Source organism: Cavia porcellus, unplaced genomic scaffold (assembly GCF_034190915.1).
Source record: "Cavia porcellus strain 051 isolate PalLab524CR breed Dunkin Hartley unplaced genomic scaffold, mCavPor4.1 scaffold_1, whole genome shotgun sequence".
In the NCBI taxonomy this organism is placed as follows: Eukaryota; Metazoa; Chordata; class Mammalia; order Rodentia; family Caviidae; genus Cavia; species Cavia porcellus.
This window is the reverse complement of record NW_026947484.1, coordinates 201,708,060-201,728,407: the sequence shown is the minus strand read 5'-3', so window position 1 is coordinate 201,728,407 and position 20,348 is coordinate 201,708,060. Positions and strand designations below refer to the sequence as shown.

Sequence of the window (20,348 nt, the reverse complement as noted above, 5' to 3'; positions counted from 1 at the left end):
CCGGGGTTCGGCTCTGGCGCGCGCCGTGCGCGTCACTCCGGGGTCTCCCTTGCAGGGACCTTCTCTTTGTCTCGATCTCCCCGTGGTCCCGGCGTCCCCAACCCGCAAGCCCCGCCCCGCCCCGCCGCCCGGGGCCCAGGAGGGGGCGTGACCAGGAGGGCGTGGTCATGGCGGGGCGGGGCGGGGCGCGGCCGGGCGCTGGGCTGAGGCGCGCGGGCGGGAGCGGGAGACTGAGGCTGCCGGCGGGAGGGACGCTGGCCGAGCCGGAGCGGAGGCCGAAGCAGGGGCGGCGGGGCGGCGGGGCGGCGGGGCGGCGGGGCGGCGGGGCGGCGGGATCGGGGCGGGCCAGGCTCCATGGCGCCAGCGGCGTCCGTCTGAGGAGCGCGGGCACTGGCGGGCGGCGGCCGGGTCGGGCTGAGTGCGGCTGCTCCTCGCCATGGGGGACGTGGTGTCCACGCACCTGGACGACGCCAGGCGCCAGCACATCGCAGGTGAGGACCGCGCCGTCAGCGCGCGTGCCGGGGGGTTCGCCGGGTGCCCCGGGCCACGCCCCCACTCGGGCCGCTGGCCCCGGGACTGAAGCCCCCCAAGTCAGCCCCGGGAGGGGCAGGCGCACGCGGGGTCTGAGCTTGTTCCCTCTGGGTCTGGTCGCTCCTCATCGCCTCCTTCTGAGCCCCTTCTTCTCCATTTTGTGTGGATTTGGATCCTTTCCTTCCCTGGAGGAATCTCTGTTGGATCGCGGACCTTTTATGCCAGACTGGTGCCTGAAGGGTTGCTGCGGTTCCCCTCCCACTCCGTGTCCCGCCTAGTAGCTTTCCAAATTCCCCCACCCTACACCCCGGGATCTGTCCCTGACCTTCCTGCGGAGCTATACCATCCGCACCTCGCCCTGGCCCCAGCCCCCCGTACACGTGGCGGAATCTTCCAGAGGAAGGGCCTTGCAGGGCCCCCGGACTGAGCCGGAGACTGAGGCTGGGAAATAAATGGGGTGCACTGGAGGGGGTGGGGTTCCGCTCAGACTTAAGCCCAGTGCTCTTGTTGGCTGCCACAGCCGGGAAGCCAGTCAAGGCCAGAAGGGACCCTCTCAGGGCCAGTTTCTAGCCTTCCCAGTACCCCCCCAGTCCCTTCCTTCATCCAGGCCAGCTCTCAGCCTGTCACCACAAGGTGACCACTTCTCAGGAGGGCCGCTGTCCCTCAAGCTTCTGGGGAGAACCCTTGGGTTCCTCTGGAGAATGAGAAATGGGGCGAGACTCTCAGACTGTCTGAGACACTCAACTCCTGATCCCTGGGAAGGGACAGTAATTGGCCTGGGCGTTTGTTTCCCAGGTATGGGATCTTGGGCAAGTCTCTCAATGTCTGGCGCCTTGGTTTTCTAATCTTTGAAATGGGGTCAGTGGTTTCTTTACTGATGAGCTACCAAGAGACCTCAGTGAGCCAATTCCTGCAGCTTGGCTTGGCACAGGGCCTGGCAGAGAAGAGGCACCGATGCAGGGGTGGTGGTCAGGTGGGTTTCATGGCAGCTCATGGTTCCACTTGGTTGCACTGGTTTATGTCCCAGTCCAGTGGGCCCAGAGGATCCTGTCCACCCCCATTTTGATGTCCTGAGAGTGTGTTTCTTAACTGTGTTCAACATGCTGTCATGATACTGGGGACCCCTTGAGAGCAAGGACCAGGTGTCCCTCTGTTCTGTGTCCCCAAGTCCCCACCCTGGCTGGGTACAAAGACAGTGCTGGAGAGGGCCAGCCCAGTGACCTTGGTTCGGAGCCAGTGCCCTGAGCTCCCTCTGTGTAAGGCCTGGGCTGGGGGTGATACAGAAATGAATCAGAGTTGCTGTCTTTTGTCCTGTGGGGCGTTAAAGTCTCAGAAGGCCTCCTTATGGGACCAGGCCTGGACTTTGGGAGGAGGAAGGGCTGGGGCGGAGTCTTCCTGTCCCCTCCCTGTTGGTGGCAACCTCCTGGAGTTCTGTAACAGTCCCTCCATTCAGGGCCTCCTGTTGGGCCCTTCTGAAGGCCTGGGTGGGATTTTTTCCTTTCCCTACACCCGTCTCGAACTCTCCCACCACCCCACGTCTTGGGCTGAGAGGTGCCAGCCCCTCCTTCCCCTGCCATTGCCAGGGGTGGGGACTGAGCCACAGAAGTTCAAGTGTCCTCGCTGGAGAGAGCTGGGTTTGTTTTGTGGATACCAGGCTGGGGCCACAAGGGCTGTGCCCACTCAAAGCCTGCTGCCCTCTCTTCCCGAGACTTGGTGCTATTAATAACCCTCTTCAGATGCCATGGATTCTGTAGCAGGCTCACCTGAGTGGCTCCAACCTGCAGGGACCAGAAAGTTGAAAGGACTGAAGTCTCCCCACCCCCTCCAGAGGAAGTGAACTGCCTTAGAAATCTGGCCAGGGGTATTAGGGCACGCCCTTGCCACCTCCTCCTCTTCCTCACCCTGCCCTGGGAGCTTTAGGCTCCTCTGCTGCACAGTTAAACTTCTAGGCCCTCTCTACCTAGAGCAATCCCTGTAGCAATGACAGCTTTGGGAACCTCTCTAGGCTGCCCACCGTATTCGTACTCTGATCTCCCAGGCTTGTTCCGGTGCTGTGGCTTGGCTTGCCGTTTTTCACCCCTCCTGAACAGGTGAGCAGGTGAATATCAGACTGCAAGTTCTGGCGAAGGTCAGGCGCGCTCCTGCCTACAGTGCTGTTTCGCTGCCCGGCAGCTTTTATCCTGAGATTTAAAAGCCTCTGGCAAGCAAGGGCTTGTTCCTACACCAGTAGCTCGTGCAACTGGCCTCAGGAGGCTATTGCAGAGAAGAGTTAAGAGCCCTAGTTTAGCCAGATATGGTGGTGCATGCCTGTAATTCCAGTACTCAGGAGGCTGAGGCAGGAGAATTTCCAAAAGTTTGAGGCAAACCTGGCTTACATAGTTCAAAACCAGCCTGAAGTACATGTAAAATTATATGTCAAAAACAAAACAAAACAACCTGAAAACAGTCTTGACTTGGGAGCCAAGTCCTTGACTTGGGACCATGGGCAGGTCACTTATTCTCCCTAGGGCTCAGTTTCCCTAGCTGTTACAGGAAGGTCCGGCCCCAAATTTTCCCAAGATATCACCATTCTCTTTTTTATTTTATTTTATTTTTTCAGTACCAGGGATCTAACTCACAACCTTGCAAGTGCTTGAGCCGCTGAACTAATTCCCCTGCATCATTCTCTCTTTTTTTTTTTAACAAGATCTCAATGTTGTTCAGGTTGGCCTTGAACTCCCTACATCACCTAAACTGGTATCAAATTTGTGAGGCTCCTCCTGCCTCAGCCTTCCAAATGCTGGGATTAGAGGCCTGCGCCACCACGCCTAGTTTACTCAACCTCAGTTTTCTTATCTGTAAAATGGGAACAGTACTGGCAGGTGCCCTCTAGGCACTGCCAGGATGATTTAATTAGGGAATGCGCAGTCAGCAGCTCAGCCCAGTGCTAGGGGCCAGGGAAGTACTCTGTTATTATGGACCAGCCCGTCACATTCTGCTGTGTGGTTCCCTCTGAGCAAGATGAATTGCTGCCTTTGGAATTTAAAGGGAGCCATCAAACTCTGATTTCTGTTGGGCTTGTCCAGCCCCTGCGGTCAGGGTGACTTTTCCCCTGGATGCAAGGACCTGGAATTCAGAAGCCAGATTTCCAGGTTCCTTCTGCCTTGGCAGATAGATGCCATGGACCTGGCTGCCCAGAGGGGCACAGAGGGTAGTGATGAGGAGGAATGTGATGGTTAGAAGAACCTAGGACTAGGACAGGTGGTGGGGTTAGGCCCATCTGACCAGACAACAGGAGGAGCAGAGGGGCACCAGGGCCTGGCGTGGGTCTTGAGCCCAGAAGGGGGTTTCATGCAAGAGCCACTTAACCTGAGATGCCATGGGTGAGAGAAAGGCTGGGTGCTGGGGGTCCCCTCTGACCTCCATGTCTCCAGGGACTCAGCCATTGCTCCTGTAAGCTCTGCCTTCCTGCCAGTCTCTCACCATTCCCTCTTTCTCTCTGCCTCGTTTTGGTACCAGGGATGGAACTCATGACCTCACATTTGCCAGGCAGGCACTTGTGCTACTGAGCTAAACCCCCAGCCTTCTCTTTCCTTTTTTGAGACAGGATCTTGCTATTTCTAGGCTAGTCTTGAACTCACTATGTATAGCCTGGGCTGGCCTCCAGCTCACGGCAATACTCCTGCCTCAGCCTCTCAAGTGCCAGGACTACAGGCGTGCTCCACTATGCCTGCCTGTTTTTGTTTTGTTTTGTTTTGTTTTTTTTAATTGCAGCATTGAGACATAATCCATCTATTGAATTCGGTAATTTTTAGCGTATTCGCAGAGTTGTGCAACTATGTGAATTCAGTAATTTTTAGTGCAGTGACAGAGTTGTGCAGCTGTGATCACATTCAATTGTAGAACATTTTTATTACCCCTGAAATAAACTCTGTAACTATCAGTGGTCACTTGTGTATCCCCCAAAGCCTCCCCACTCCGAGACCCTTCCTCTGCACAAGTGATGCCGGCGCTGACTGTTCAGGCGGGGAAGTGACCAGTGAGAAGCCCTCCGCCCTCCTTCCCTTCGTCCCTGCCCCTGCAGCTTGCCCACGCACTTCTCCTGGGCTTCCGTGGTTTGATGTTTTTTCTGGGTAGACTGCGGGTGTCTTTCCACGTCCAAACACACAAGCCTCCCTTGGTTCTGTTCCGTGCTTGGGACGGTCTATTTACTCAGGCTTCTTTTTGTAGGCTCCTGGGTTCTTTCCAGTATTTTTCTTTTTTTCTTTTTTGTGGTACTGGGGAAATGAACCCAACAGTGTTATACCATGGAGAAATATTCCCAGCCCTTTTTGTTTTTCTATTTTGAGACAAGTTCTCCCCAAGTTTCCCAGGCTGGGCTCAAACCTGGAATCCTCCTGCCTCAGCCCTCAAACACGTAACTGGGTTTGCAGATGTGTGCATTCAGGCGCGGCTCTTACCAGTGCTTCGCTGGTTTCCATGTTGCTGCCTGAACCTCCTTGTGTATATCACGTGTGCCACTAGTAAAGAGGCCCCAAAATAGAGCCCTTGGGTAATAGTTTTGATTTATTTTTATCCTTTTTTTTTTTTGGAGACAGATCTAGCTATGTAACTCAGGCTGGCATTGAACTCACCAGACTGGCCCCAAATTCTCAGTGATCCTCCAGCCTGCACCTCCTGATGCTGGGACCAGGCGTGGGCCACCACACCTGGTCATCTGATACAGTGACACAAAAGGCAGCACCCATTTGACACTTTCCTGCCAAGAACCACAGAGTGAATGCTACCATCCCTCTTGACAATCAAATACCAGAAAAAAATGCATCTCATGAATTTATTGAGCAAAGGAAATAGTGCCTTTCCCAAGCTGGTTTTATAGTGCATGTTGGGAAGGGAAGGGATAAAGGTGTCACCCTTCCGACACCCCCTACCCTGGGGTCTGGCTTCTGGGTTGTGGTGCTGGGCCTTGCAGAGACCAGGCCGGCAGGAAGTAGGGCCTGGGCTGCTGCCTGAGCAGAGGTCTGGGTCAGCCCCGGAGTGCAATGTCTGGGGATTCTGCTGTCTTGTGCCGGGCTTACATAAAGGGCTTTTGTTGGCCTTGACCCTCCAGCCCCCAATCCCCAGCCTCCTCTTTCTGCTTTGCTCCACTGCGGCCTTGGTGCTGCCTCCCCGGCCTCGCCCTCCTGCTCTGGGCCTTGCTGCACACACCCTGCCTGCCCAGAGAGACTTTTCTGAGCCCAAACTGGGCCACGCCACCTCCTGGCAGCCCAAGAATGAAGCTGAAAGACAAGAAGAGGAGTCATCCCCACACCCTGCCCTACCGCCTCTACCTCTCTGCTCTGCTGCCCTCTGTGTTTATTGTAGGTTGCCAGGACCGGGACACAGGTTTAGGATTTGCTTTTATTGAATGATTGGCAATAAACATTTCTCTGGGGTCATAAAAAAAAAAAAAACTACTCCCTACAGTTGCATCTTGTGTTGCCCAGGGACAAACAACTTTGCGTGCATGCATGCATGCGTGCGTGCTTGTGTGTGTGTGTGTGTGTGTGTGTGTGTGTGTGTGTGTATGTGTGTGGTACTGAGGATTCAACTCAGGACCTTAACACTGAGCTGCATCCCCAGACTTTTTTTTTAATCACCCAGGGCCTTGCTAAGTTGCTAAATTAACCTGGACTTGAACTTTGGATTCTCCTGCCTCAGCCTCTCAAGAGTGTTGGGGGATTACAGCACTCTTATGAGTGAGTGGGATTACAGAATGCCCAGCCCAGACAATGTTTTCTTAGCCTTTCCCTGAATGTTGGACATTGGCTTATTTCTTCCATGTTGGTGTTTAGCGTAAACTGAGTCACCGTGTTTCATGGCTCTGGTCAGCATGGCTCTGCCTACCCTGCCTCTGCCTACCTGGGCTATTTGTGGGAAGCCCTGAGCTTCCTTTCAGTGCTGTTTTCAGCTGTTGTCTGTGGTCTCTGGGTTTGTGGCCTGCAGCACGTGGGGACTGGTGTACTTCCTGTCTGAGGACGGTGGCTGATGGTGCAGGGAGGGGCAGGCAGTGGGTCTGAGTGGGAACCCAGTTGAGTTATCCTTTAACTAAGCACTTACTGTGTGCAAGGCTGCCCTTTGCCTTTACCTCACTAAGCTCTTTTTTTTTTTTTTTTGGTCTTTTTCCTTTTTATGGGTACCTGGGATCGAACTCACAACTGCCTGCTTGCAAGGCAGGCACTTATGCCGCTGAGCTAAATCCCCAGCCCCCCTTCACTAAGCTCTTACCAGGCTGGGTTGAACCCTCTTGTGCCACCTATGTAATTCCCAGTGCCCAGATGGGCCAGGCGGCAATGTGGGAAGGAGCCTGGGTACACAGGGAGCGAGGAGCTGAGCTGGGGAGAGCACGGAGCCTTGTGTGTCAGAGGCTCCCGGAGGCTGCATCACTGCACCCCGCCCTCTTCGTTCCCTCTGAGCCCCATGCGCCCCCCTCCTCCTCCTCCACACACGCAGAGCCCATGACTCACAGCTGCCCGGTCTCCTCTCCTCCAAGCATCATCCTGTGGTCACACGAATTCCTCAGCTGCCTTTTCCTCCCCCAGCCCCAACCCCACCCCCACCCCTGCCGCAGGAAAAAGGGTTTTCTAAAGCCAGGGCTGGGCAGAGGCTGGGCCTTTAAAGCCTTCAAGGTGGAACAGAGCTGTGCTGTCTCCTGGTGCAGGATTAGGGCCTGAGTCACTGGAGGAAGCTGAGATCTGAGCAGATGGATTGAAACTAGAACAGGAGCTGGGTATGCATGGTGCTGCATGCCAGTAACCCCAGCATTCGGGAGGTTGAGGCAGGAGCATCTCTGGGCCAGCCTGAGCAGCCTCATGAGTTCAAGTCCATCCTGAGCTGTGTAGCAAAGTGTCCAGTCTACTTTCTGGGATCTGCCCCTTTTGGGAGATGTACTGGCCCATCCAGAGAAAGAGACCAGCGTGGAGACACAGCTGGTGGTAAGCATGAAGAGCTGGGAGCCCAGAGGACCGGGGTGAGACTCAGTAGCCAAGTGCTTGGACAGAGCCCTGGTTTGCTCATTCTGTGGACTTGCGCTTTGGGCAAACTGGTCGCTCGAGCCTCAGGGTGAAGAGGATGCTGTTTCCACTTTCTGAGGGCACCAGGGTCAAACATGCAGCAGAGACAGGAGGGTGGTGAGGGCTCCTATGACCTCTGGTCGTTGCCTACTGCACACCCTCAGCACCTGGGGGGACGGATGGGTCCTGTGCATCCAGCGCCCCCACCCAAGCTCTGGAAAGCAGACACGGCTGGTTGGAGGAGCCCAGCTGTGGTCCTGGACACCTGGGTGCCATGCGACCCCCTTTACCCTGTGCTTGTCCAGAATAATACTTGTAAGTTGAGCCTGCTCCTGGGCACCAGTGGCTGTGTGGTTCTGGACTGAGAGCTGTTCCTCCCTCTGACTGTTCTGTCTGTGATCTTAAGACCAGAACGTGCCCTTGGGAATTCTCCGCCTTTGCAAACCCTTTCTCAGGGGTCTTGAGGTTCATTGTTTTGCCTTGTTTTGTTTTTTTGGAAACCCGGGACCTTGTGTGACAGTCAGATGTCCTAGCACTGAGTTGCTTTTTTAGCCCCTATAGCCATTATTTTGAAACAGGGTCTAGCTGAATTTCACAGATTGTTCTGGAACTTGTGATTCTCCAGCCTCAGCTTAGGCTGGCTGACTTTTTTGTTGTTGTTCTATCTGTAGTGATGGAATCCTTGTAGCTCAGTGGTGGGATGCTTCCAGCAGTCATAGGGCCTGGGTTGGGTCCCCGGTGCTGCAAAAAAAAAAACTCACCAACGAAACCCTGAGGAAGGTCTGGCTGTGGGGGGGCTCTCGTGCCACCAGCTCCTGCTAGGTCCCTACCTGCACGGTGCTTGCCTGGGGACAAAGTGTAAAGGAGATACTGCCTCAGTGGGTGAAAGTGGGTGACCTGTTGGGTGGAAGGATGGGGTGATATGGGGAATCACAGATGCTGGCCTCAGAGGTGGGGACTAGTCCCATCATCGGCCTCTTGTGAGTATTTGCAGGCAGGAGGGGTTGCAGGTGGCAGTGGAGGGGGGTCAGCTTGTTTGAGGGGGATGGGAGGAGGCAGGACCTGGGCCTTGGCTGTGGGCAGGGCATATCAGGACATGTATGTAGGGAGTAGGGCTAGAGGGCCAGGCCTCCAGGGACCTCATGTGAGTGGGGTGTGTTTGAATGTCTGTTGCTCTTGGGCCTGCAGGGTTGATAGATCCTATTTTGTTTTGTTTTGAGACAGGTTTACTATGTAGTTCAGGCTGGCCTTGAACTCACAGTGGCCCTCTTGCTTCAGCCTCCTGAGAGCTGGAATTATAGGCCTGTGCCACCATGTCTGACTCTCACATCCTATAGGCTTTTTTGGCACTGGGAACTGAACTTGTGACCTCCTGCTTGCCAGGCAAATACACAGCAGCTGAGTTAAATCTCTGGCTCCTCCTGCAGGTTTTAAGGGGCTGATCTCCCTTAAAGGGTAAAGGGCCCATCCCTCCCGTAAAGGGCCCATCCCTCCTGTAAAGGGAGACTCACCCTCTTTCTGCTCAGCCCTGAGTGTGACAGCAGAGCAGCTAGAGGGCTGGATCAGGGGTCTGGTTTTGAGATCCTGTTTTGCTTGCCCAGTGGTTGGCAGTTGCTCTCCCTTTTGAGGGCTTCAGGTTCCTCATCTGTGAAGCCAGCAGAGCAGTGGCTGGTCGTGCCAGGGTGTGGCGAGGAATCGCAGTGATGGTCAGGCCTGAGCGCCTTGACTTTGAGGAAGCAATGGCCCTGGTGTCTTAGCTGTTACTGCTGGAAGAGCCCACTGGCCCAGGGGCCCTGAAGGTGCAAAGCATGGCCAGGCTATTGTGGGTCCTATGGGGCATCCAGGAGGGCCAGGGAGGAGGAATGGTTTGCAAAGTAGGAGCCCCAAGTTTTGGTTTTTTTGAGACAGAATCTCACTGGCCAGTTCAAAGCTGGCCTTGAACTCACTACACAGCTCAGCCTGGCCTCAAACTGACTGTGATCTTCCTGCCTCAGCCTCCCAAGTGCTGGAATGACAGGTGTGTGCCACCACCCTGGGCTCCACACTGTCTCTAGTGCCCTTCCTGCTGTGGCCTCTTGGAAGCCTGTGGGCCTTGAGCTGGGTTGAAGGCAGAGAAGGTGTTGCTGATATTACTGCCCGGGACTGAACTGCTGTGGAAGGAAGAGCCTGGGCACCTGGAGATAGAGTCGGGTGCTGGGCACAGAGCAGTAACCAAGTCTGGAATCCGTGTACTGCCCCCTGCTGAGAGGGTTCCACCCACCTGGCCTCGCTAGGGTTAGGGTTAGAGACGGGCCATGCCCGTGTTTTCCAAAGTGCATGCTGGCTGTAAGCTTGGTCGGCCCTGCGCTCTAACTGAGGTGTCTGGCCTCACTGGTGGCTGAGACTTCTGCCAAGGGTGTCTGTGTGGTCTTGGGTGGGTGATTCCACTTGGGGAAGATGGGACATTGGGCCCTGTCTCTGGGTTTCTGAAGATTCTAGGAGAGGTACCACATTGTTCTGAGGTATTGAGGAGCTGTGTGTTCTTTGCCTCGGCCTGCAGGGATTTTTTTAAGGCTGATCCAGACATCTAGGGGAAGCAGGAAGATAAAATTACACTTCTCTTTGATTTTTTTAATTTAAAAAATTTTTGGCAACACTGGAGATTGAACCCAGAACCGCATGTATGCTAAGCAAGCATTCCACTACAGAGCTACATCCCTTTTTATTTTTTATTTTGAGAGGGCCTTGCTGAATTGCACAGTCTGGTCTTGAATTTAGGATCCTCCTGCCTCAGCCTCTCACATAGCTGGACTTACACCCATGTGCTACTAAGCCCGGAATGTTTTGTGTTCTATTTTTGAAGGTTGTTGTACTCTGGAAGGTGAAAGGGAGCAAATAGAACAGAGTTTAAGCTTTGAGGGGCTCAGCACTACTGGTCTGAGGGAGCAGTGACTCCCATGGGGGCTTTAAGGGACAGTTCCTACTGCCTTGAGTTTGGAGCTGCCAATGGCTGGAACCATTTTTCTTTTCTGGCCCAGATCTGTTTCTTTTTTGAAGGGCGGAGTGGTGGGGAGGTGCTAAGTAGCGTTTGGCTTCCTAAGACAAATTGTAGCTAGTGGTCTTCTTTCCTCAGCCTCCTGAACGCCGAGATCACAGGTGTGCAGTCTGGCTCAGATCCTGTGTCCTCTAGGCCAGGAGGGACCCTTTAACATCGTCCGACCCCTCCTCTCCTCCAGCTCATTATTAAATAATCAGGCCCAGAAGGAACAGCCATGCCCAGGGTCTCAGAGCTACAAAAATGGGTGGGGACACAGGCCCCCTGACATCGGCATGCAGCCTTTTCATCTCCTGTCCCCTCCATCCCCTGGACAGGCCTGGACAACAAAGACGCGGTCAGAGAAGGAGTGAGCAGGCTGGGTGGAGCCACAGAGGTTATAATTTTGAAGGCTAAGTAAACAGACAGGCCCTCTTGGGGCTGAGCAGGTCTGTGGCAGGGACAGCCTGGGCCTGGGCCGCACAATGAGGAGCTATGTGCCACTAGAAATTGCCCAAACCTGCCCCACTCCCACTCCCACTCCCGAATTTAAGGCTGCCAGGAAAAGCGGGGGGGCCTGGCAGGGCAGTTACCACTCATGTTGTGACTTCCCAGTGCCTCAATTTCCCCATCTCTAAAGCAACAGTGAGCCTGTCTCTCCAGGCATTTGGTGAGGCTGGGGGACAGTGAGCATGGCCTGGCTTTTTGTCTGTCACCCTGACCAGGGGCCGTTGGGCATCTCAGAAGCCTGCCTGTCTTCCTTTCCTCTTTTATTTTGAGCCAGACTCTCACCATGAGTTCAGGCTCAGCTTGTAGCCCAGCTTAGCTGCAAACTTGCCCCAGCCTCCTGAATGCCTTGTGCCACCTCACGGGCTACAGACTTCATTTCTTTCTGCCTGCAAGTGGGGCCCCTCTTCTAGCAAAGAGGTTTCTTTCTCAGTGACCTGAGATCTGCCTGGCCCTGGAGGCCAAACCTAGCAGCAGGCTGCAGGCTCAGCCTTCCCATTTCCTGTTGGGATTGTGGCTGAGATCTTGCTTGGCCTGGACCCCTCTGCCCCGGGCAGGGCCCAGCATACTTCCTGTGCAATTAGGGCCCGCTCCCCGGTGTTCCGCCCTCTTCCTGCAGCCCCCTGGATGGCCTCTCGGAGTTCAGCTCTGGAAGGGAGGCCCACCAGTCTCAGACCTCTGTAGTCTTGGCTGGCTCCTTGCAGCCACCCTGGGGCTGTTTCCCCTGTGCTGCAATGGAGGGGCGGGATAAGCACCTTTGGGGGTGAAGTATTCTCACTAGTTCATCTATCAGGTCCTTCCAGTGTCTTCCTGGTCAAGTTCTAGACCCTAAATGGCTTTGGCCCCAGCCTGGCAGACTGGGTAGGAGCCCCTGGCCACTTCATTGTGGGTCTTCCATGGTTGTCATTTTTTAAAAGTGTTTATTTTGTGAGACAGGGCTTTCCTATACAGTTCAGATTGGCCTTGGACCCATTGTGTAGCCCAGGCTGGCCTCAAACTCAGGGTGATCCTCCTGCCTCAGCCTCCCCAGTGCTAGGATTATGGGCATGTGTGTACCACCAAGCCTGGCATTGGGCTGGGATCTTCTAAGCCCCTGAGGGCTTGCGTGTGTGGCCCATGGGTCCCTCAGAGGTGGGCAGCACAGGTGAGAGTTTGGTTTACCAGCCACTACCAAGTGCCCCGGGGCCAGTGACTATAGCTGCTTACACCTTAGTTTCACAAGGTGTAAAATGGGAATGATGATTACAATGCTTGCTGGCTCATAAAGCTTATTATGTGATGTGTGTGTGTGTGTGTGTGTGTGTGTGTGTGTGTGTGTGTGGAACATATTAAATGCTTCAGGGTGGATAACTGCTGTGAACATTAGTATGTGATTTTTTTCCCTCTTCTCCTTTGGTAGTACTGGGGATTGAATCCCCTTTTTACTGGGCTACATCCTTGGCTTGCATTTATTTATTTATTATCTTTTTGAGACAGGGTCTCACTATACAGTTCAGGCTGGTCTTGAGCTCACACTTTGTAGGCCAGGCTGGTCTCGAACTTGTAGTGATCCTCCTGTCTCAGTCTCCCATCCTCTGCTTTTTATTTGTTTATTTTTCAGTTCTGAAACAGGGTCTCTCTAAGCTTCCCAGCCTGGGTTTGAGCGCGTGACCCTCCTTCCTCAGCCTTGCAGAGTGCTGGAATTACAAGCATGAGCTGCCGGGCCCAGCTCCCTGTGAATTTTTGTAGTACCCTAAAAGTGGGTACATGCATTGGTGCCTGCCGTTGCAGGGTCCTGTGTCCTTGAAGAAGGGGGCCCCCAGAACTGCCAGGATGGGAGTCCTTGTAGGTGAGGCTTTGGCAGGTGTGGATGCAGGAGAGCTCCGACTCCCTCTCTGCCTGTGATGGGGAGAGGGGTGGCCGGGGCGCCACTGGGGCTGAGACTGTGCATGGAAGCATGTGTGGCACTGTTTCCCCCCGTGTGTTCCTCGAGTGACTCACGGGCTGGGGCCCTTTGTGGTTGTCCTGAAGGGTGAGGCTGGACAGGCCAACTCCTCTGGGTGCCTGGCTCCCTGTTCCCAGCTGAGTCCCCATGTGACAGGTGGTGGAGGTGCCCCAGGCCTGGCTCTGGTGCCTGCCAATTCTGAGAGCCTTATTGCACCTGGTGCCAGGGACTACCCATGTCCTGTGGGGTCTTCCCAGAGATGCGTGTGACTTGCTGTCCTGTCATAGATGAAGGTTCTGGTTGCCCCTGGGTCACAGGGCAAAGCTCCAGCACCTCGATAGCTTTTTTTGTTTTGTTTTTGAGACAGGGTCACTATGCAGTCCAGGCTGGCCTTGAACTCTCCATGATCCCCCTGCCTCGGCCTACTGAGTGCTGGGATGACAGGCATGTGTCACTTTCACAGGCAGGGATCCCGAGTGTCCCTTCTATGAGGACAGAGCAGTATGCCAGCCTAGGGGAGTGGCCACAGATCTGGGCCTTCTTACCCCGCCTATCCCAGGGGCAAGGAGGGGACAGAGGAGGTGACAGGATCTGCCCTGCTTTAGTTTCCCAGGCTCCCTGCAGGTGCTGTATCATTTGACAGGATTCTATTCAAGCAGGAAGAGGAAATTGAGGATCTGAGCTTAGGTGATAGCTTCAGCTGGCGTGACAGGGGTGTCGACCTTTTCCGCTGCTTATGTTATGGCCTTGGGCTCAGCTGGCTGCCTTCAAACCCAGCCCTTTGTTGCAAGTGCCCTGCCTGCTGGGCTGCACTGGGACTGGAGAGTCCTTTCCAGCGCTGCCCAGGAGCTGGTTGTGGGTCTCTCCCCAGGGTGGATGTAGTTTACCTCTCAGAGATGGCGCTCTGGTGCTCTGGTGTGATCTCACAGTTCAGAGACAGATACCAGGTGCTACGTGCTGGGGATATGTTGTGAAGGAGACACAAAAAGGTGTCCCTGTCCTTGTGGGAGAAATGGATGTGAAACAAAGATTAAAGCCAAATGTGCTAATGACTGGCTGGGTTCTGGCTGAAGAGAAGGCTCCTGACAGTGCCTTTCCCCACCCTCGGCTGACAGGTGGAACTCAGGGATGGTTTGATCAAGGCCGGATGCTGGGCTCCCTGTGATTGCTGCCGCTGCTGCAGTGGGAAGGGACACTGTCTTCTGTCATAGTTGGAGAGTGTCAGCCATTTGAGGGTCCAGTGCTGTGTGTCCAGTCCTTTCACTGGGCGGATGATGGGACAACCAAGAGGCGTGCAGTGGGCCTGCCTGTGCCATCAAGCAGCTGTTCGGTGCTTCCAGCCCTGCCTCACCTCCTCATTTCACTGTCCTTGAGCCCATCCCTGTGCACCTGCAGCTGAGCTGTGTCACCCGTGCAGCCCCAGTGGGGGTCAGGCAGGTGCCTGAACTTGGGGACAGAAGGCTGGCAGAGCTCGCGAGTGGACTTCTCCCATCTCTCCTTTCAGTTCCTCTGCCCTGCAGGCAGCCTGCCGCTGCTGACCCCAGGGTATGGCAGGGCCCAGCTCAGAGGACGGCCTGGGAGTCCTGCCATCTGTATAAACTTTGCGTCTCCTATCTGTGTAAATGGCTCTGTGCTCAGGGTCCCTGGCACTGCAGCCTGCGATCGGGTTTCCTCCCGGCCCGGCTGGAAGAGTGTGACCGAATTTTCATATTGGCTCCTCCTCCTCTTCTCTTCCCTTCCTGCTGCCCCCCCCCCCATTCTTGCCCATGGGACCCTACGAGCTGCCAGCGGCAGGTAGCAGCTGATGTGGGCCTAGTAAAAAGGGTGACTCGGGGACTGTTTGTGCTGGACTCTTATTTTTTCTCTTTCCTTTTTTTGAGCTTGTCTCTCTGTGTTGTCCAGGTTGGCTTTACCCAGACTTTTACTACCTCCTGGGCAGGAGCGAGGTGGTCCTCACGTCTGCGGTTCTCAGCACAGCCCTTGGAGGCTGAGGCTGTGTTTACCACATTCTGTGGCTAAGGAACCTGAGGTTTGGGAGGTCATGGTGAAGGCAGAGCTGGGTCTGTCGCAGCATCCTCACGTTTGGATTGTCACTGCTAACCTCTCTTCGCTCTCTCCATGGGCCCGCTGTCCCCTGCTGAGTGTTGAGACACCTAGAAAGCCCTCCCTGGGAGGACCGCCTGCCTTTGAGGTGACCTGGAACAGCCTGCTGTTCGGCCAGACTGTGACTGGGGCTTGGCTTGCCCGCCTGGGCTAGAGGAGTGTCCTGTCCCCTCTCATCCCTTGCCTGGTCCTCAAGATTTTATAGCTGCGCTGTACACTGTGAAAGTCTGAGGCTTTTTTTTTGGCACTGGGGGTTGAAAGTAGGGCCTTTGCACTGAGGTACAGCCTCAGTCCGCCCCCTTTTTATTTTATTTTTTTGTTTTGAGACAGAGTCTCTCTAAGTCACCCTGTTGCCTAGTTTGGGCTCAAATCTTCAATCCTCCCGCTTCAGCCTCCCAGAGTGGGGGTCATAGGTGTGTACCACACCCAGCTCTGACATTTAATGTTAAAGTCCTAGGGATAGAAGACTCATCTTTTCCTTCGCTTCCCTTCCCTTCCCTTCCCTTCCCTTCCCTTCCCTTCCCTTTCCTTTCCATCTTCCTGTTTCTATCTTTTCTCTTTCTCCTCTCTTTCTGCCTTTCCTGTTTAAAATGGAGATTTGCTGTTTGCCCAGGCTGGCACTGAACTGGGCTCAAGAGATTCTCCTGCCTTAGCTTCCTGAGGAGCTGGGATTATAGGTGCACATCATTGCTCCTAGCTGAAAGTAAAATTGCAGCATTTGGTTGATGCCATAAGACCAAGATGGAGCGGGGAGATGAAGACAGTGCAAATCCAAGAAATCAGAGGCACAAGACATGTGTGGTCCCTGACCTTTAGCCTGATTCCTCAGGAGGCCACACCTGTGGGAATCCGCAGAGGCTTGGAGAGACTGGGAGCTTCTCCCGGGCTACACTTGAGTCAGTGACAACCGAAGCAGGACCTGGGGCTGACACCATGGTCCCCTGGAAAGAAGATGCAGCCTCTGTGGCTGCGGTCGCCGAGGTGACGGGCCGTGGTTTGTTTGCTTTCGGGTCTTCCCTGCGGTTTCTCACTGGCTTCCCCTTTCTGAATCTGACCTCTGTGGGATGTGGACCCCACGCCTGGTGCCTCCCCGTGCCCTGACTGCTCTGCCTAGTTCCTGGGTTGCTGCTTTTCAGTTGTTGGTCCCCATCTCTGGCTTCAGCATCTCAGAAAGCTGCCGTAGGGCTTGTGCCAGGTCCCCCTGCCCACCCTGGCCACCAGTCCTGGGCAGATGGAAACATGTCAGCTCCTTCTGGGTCATTGTCTTTGACAGTATCAGCCCCATTGGCTCAGGGCTGGATTTACTCTTGTCCTCGAATTGTTCTGACACCCTGGCAAGGCAAAGACTTCTGTTCTCCCTCTTTATAGCAGAGGGAACTGAGGTTTGGGGAGAATTTAGCCCACGGGCTAGCATTTGAATCGAAATCTAATTCCAGAACCTGGGATGACCCTGTTCCATGAGAAGAAAGGTGGTAAATAGTTATGAGACAAAGCTGGGCGTGGTGATGCATGCCTGTAATTCCAGCACTGGAGGCAGAGGCAGGAGGATTGCCACAAGTTCAAGGTCAGCCTGTACTGCATAGTGAAACCTTGTCTCAAAAAGACAAAAAACAAACCAAAAACAATAGTTATGAGACAGATGAAGGTTTTCTTGTGTAGTTTGTTTGTTTGAGACAGGGTCTCATTTTATAGCCCGGCTGGTGGTGATCCTCCTGCCTCATCCTCCTGAGTGCTGTAGTTATTGGCATGCATTTTTCAGTCTTTGCTTGTATTTCTCAAGGGAAGGAAAGAATGAGGACCATGCACACCTTCTCTGTCTGACCTCGGCCCGAGTGCTGGTGCCGCTTTGTTATGTCCTGAGCTGGCCAATGGAACATGTGGGTGGCAGGCTGGGTCTTGTCCTCTGCTCCTGCCTCTTGGTGCAGGAACCTTGCTCATGGAAGGGTTGGTGATGCTGGCTCTCTGGCTGGTCATGAACATACCTTAGGTCAGGGCTCAGTCAGGAGGTCCCATGTGGCCATCTCTAGGTCTCACTGCAGCTGGACACACAGTTGGCGGTGACTTCTCACCACAGGCTCCGGACTGACTGTAAGCCTGAGGTGGCCCTGCCAGAGTGTGTGATACCAGCGCCTGTCCAGGCTGGCACTCTGGAGTCGAGGGCAGGGGGATGCTGTCCTGTGGCCAGCAAGTTGGATGGGGGCCAGTGCCCAGGGTGGGAGGACTTGGGGCCCAGGGGAGGTGGTGAGGATGGCAGGAAAGGAATGGAACTGAATGAAGGATGATGCAGTGGGAAGCTTCCAGGGGACCTGGCCCTGTAGCTCCGTGGTAGAGCACTTGCCTAGCATGCAGGAGGCCCTGGGCACCAGTCCTCTAGCAAACACAGAGTTAAGGGGAATGGGGACTCGGCATGGGTGCTAGTGTGTCCAGAATTACTGTTGCAGTACAAGCCAGGCATGGTAGTGCATGCCTGTAGTCAAAGCACTCAGGAGGCTGAGACAGAAGGATCTCTGCGCAGGTTTAAGGGCAGCCTGAACCAAATATCGAGACCCTGTTGCAAAAATAAAAAAACCCCACAAAAACAAACAGACAAAAATGTCCCAAACAACTTACTGTTGTAACTCAATGCCCGCCCTCTGTGGCCAGCGAGTCCACCCCATCCTGGTGACAGTGTGTTATCCCCAGGGTTCAGAGAAGTGAGGCTGCTGCAGCACTGAGCCAGCTGGGGCTGGACAGAGGGAGCACTGGAGGCGGCTGGGCCTCCTGGGGTGTCTTGCGGTCTGGGGTGCCCCGGCTGCCTCTGACCTTTTCTTCATGGCTCCCTTGGCCTTGGCTGTGGCCCAGAGAGACCACCCTGGTCTTCACCAAATCCCCACTGGGTGTGGGCACAGTGCCAGCTGGGAGGCCCAGGGTGGATGTGGGGAGCTCATCCTGCTCTGGATGGTGGTGTCCTGGGGGCCCTGGATGCCCTCTTCCACCCTCCCCAAAGAGCAGATGCCCGCTCCTGGGTGCCCAAGATAAGCTGCCAGCTGTGGGCACGGGGCTGCTGCCAGTCAGCCTAGGTGGGAGGGCCTGGTGGCTTGAGAGCCCTTTGTTTCCCTGTTTGTGTCAGGATGGGAACTGACTTCCGCCCACCCAGGCCGAGGAAAGGGCAGCCCCAGTGGGCGGGTGCTCGCCTGCCCTTTTGGGGGGCATTTCCCCAGGGTTCCCCACCTCGGGCCCTCCTGACTCCAGGCTCACCCTTCCCCCCCAGACCTGTTGTCACTGAGCCCTGGTTAAATATTTGCCAGCCGATGAGGTGCTGGAGGCAGCTCTGGGAGAAACCCCGCCTGACTCCTGACTCTGCAACCTTGCTCCAAATCTGCCTTTATTAACCTCGGCCCTGGTCCTTCCTAGGCCTGTGGTGGCCTCCAGGGGCCATTTAGGTGTCTGAAATTGCCCTGGCCTTCGCCGAGGGGACACTGCCTTCCCCACCTGACCCACCAGGGCCTGGCAGGATCTGGACGCCAGGGAGCTGGGTCACAGGAGCCATTCACGAGTCACCACTAAGAACTGTAGGACAAGGCCTGGGTGGTGGGTTTGTCTGGGGCACTGCTCTGAAAGGTGGGCTCAAAATCCCTGTGACTCCTTTCTCCTGCCGCCACTCTGGTTTTGCTCTGCAACCTGTGTGATGACGAGCAAGTCCTTTAACCTCGCTGAGCCTCAGATCCTCACCTATAGAATGGGTTTATCGGTCTGTCCCAGTGAGGGCTAAAGGAATCCTGTGGGTGGTAATTGTCAACCCACCCTGGGGGTGGCTTCAGGCTGGCACTGGGCTAACTATGACACACACTCTCGTTCTCGCATGCTATGATGATTATTATAATTATATGCAAATGGAGCCTGCGAGCCTTTCCAGGAGCAGATGGTGTGAGGGCAGGGTCTTGATGTTTGGTTTTTCTATGTGTTGTTTATTTTACGATTCTGGGGATTGAATCTAGGGCCTTAATATTGAGCTATATCCCCAGGCCTTCTGTTTTTTAGTTTTTATTTTGAGTCACTGCTGAGGAGTGGCTGGACCTTGTGGTCAGTCCTCCTGCCTCAGCCTCCCAGAGTGCTGGCATTATAGGTGTGCACCACCTTGCCCAGCTGTGGCAATGTAGAGAGGAGGGGGAGAGGGTGGGGAAGGTGAGAGCAGGAGAGAGAAAACACCACGGCAGCCACATGGAAAGGGCTCACGGCAAGTGTGACCTGTTCGTGGGCTCCAGTGTGTCGGGTGCACACCTCCTGTGAGGTCCCCTGTGGGATACGTGGCCCAGGGGGTAAGCGGCAGGTGTGGGCAGTGTGGTGTCCCATGGTTGCTTCCGGAAGTCTCCCTGTCTTCCTGTGCTGTCTGTGCCAGGCTGATGGCACAGCCCTCTCCCTGGGCCCTCTGGGAATCAAGGACTCAGCGTCCTGTACACAGTATGAGTGGCCAGGCTGTTGCAGGCTGTGCTTATGAGAAGGGGTTGCCTTGTTTGTAAGTGGCCTTGGGGAAGGGATTGGTCCACAGAATGTCCCTGCAGGACCCCTGAGGCCGGCAGCACAGCCACCTCCCCTTGAGCCCTGGCTCATTCTACAGTGGTTCTACTCGTGGAGGCTCTGGCCTGGACTCCCTTTTTATTTTTTTGGTTTAAGAACAGGTCTCATTCTAGTTCACTATGTAACCAAGACTGGCCTCACAGTTTGTAGCAATCCTCCTGCCTCAGCCTCCTGAGTGCTGGCGTGCACCAACACGCCTGGCTCCCTCTCTTCTCTGCCTCGGGTGCTGCCCTGGGGAACGAGACACACAGAGCAGGCCTGAAACCACCTGGAGCATGTCAGGGGGCCATGGGGGTGTCTCACATACAGCCCTGGGTGGGGGAAAGTGCAGCGGGGAGCTGGGGAGCGTGTGCCGAAGAGGTGGGAAAGCTGCAGGACCGCAGATGGCCCAGGGACTCAGGGTCCCCAAAGAGCTCAGCCTTAATCCCAAGGGCAGTGGGAGCCACACTAGGCTTTTGGGCAGGGAGGGTCCGACTGCCCCTCAGCGGCTCCTGCGTGAGGAAGGGGTCTAATCTGAGGGAGCGGAGGGGGACACACAGAGGCCGTGGCAGGTGTGGGATCTTGGGCCAGACTGGGGCAGTGACTTAAGTGGGGCAGCATAGGCTGGGTTAGGAGGGGCTGACTCCAGTGGCCTGGTGAGGCCCCTCACCACCCACCGCTCCCCAGCTCTGGTCCTGCCAAT

The 20,348-nt window shown here is 55.2% G+C and overlaps 1 protein-coding gene across 2 annotated transcripts in view; it reads left to right on the top strand.

Moving 5' to 3' along the window:
- The first annotated feature begins 325 nt into the window (after window positions 1-325).
- The window catches only part of Niban2 (niban apoptosis regulator 2), a 47,353-nt gene continuing 27,330 nt past the window's right edge, over window positions 326-20,348 (top strand). The window contains exon 1 of one of the 2 annotated variants that reach the window (XM_063227788.1): window positions 326-491. In XM_063227788.1, coding sequence (XP_063083858.1) covers window positions 437-491 — 55 coding nt within the window. In that variant the 5' untranslated portion in view covers window positions 326-436. Of the gene's footprint in view, window positions 492-7,270; window positions 7,485-20,348 lie in introns of those variants that run through there. The other variant, XM_063227785.1, reaches the window with a different exon arrangement.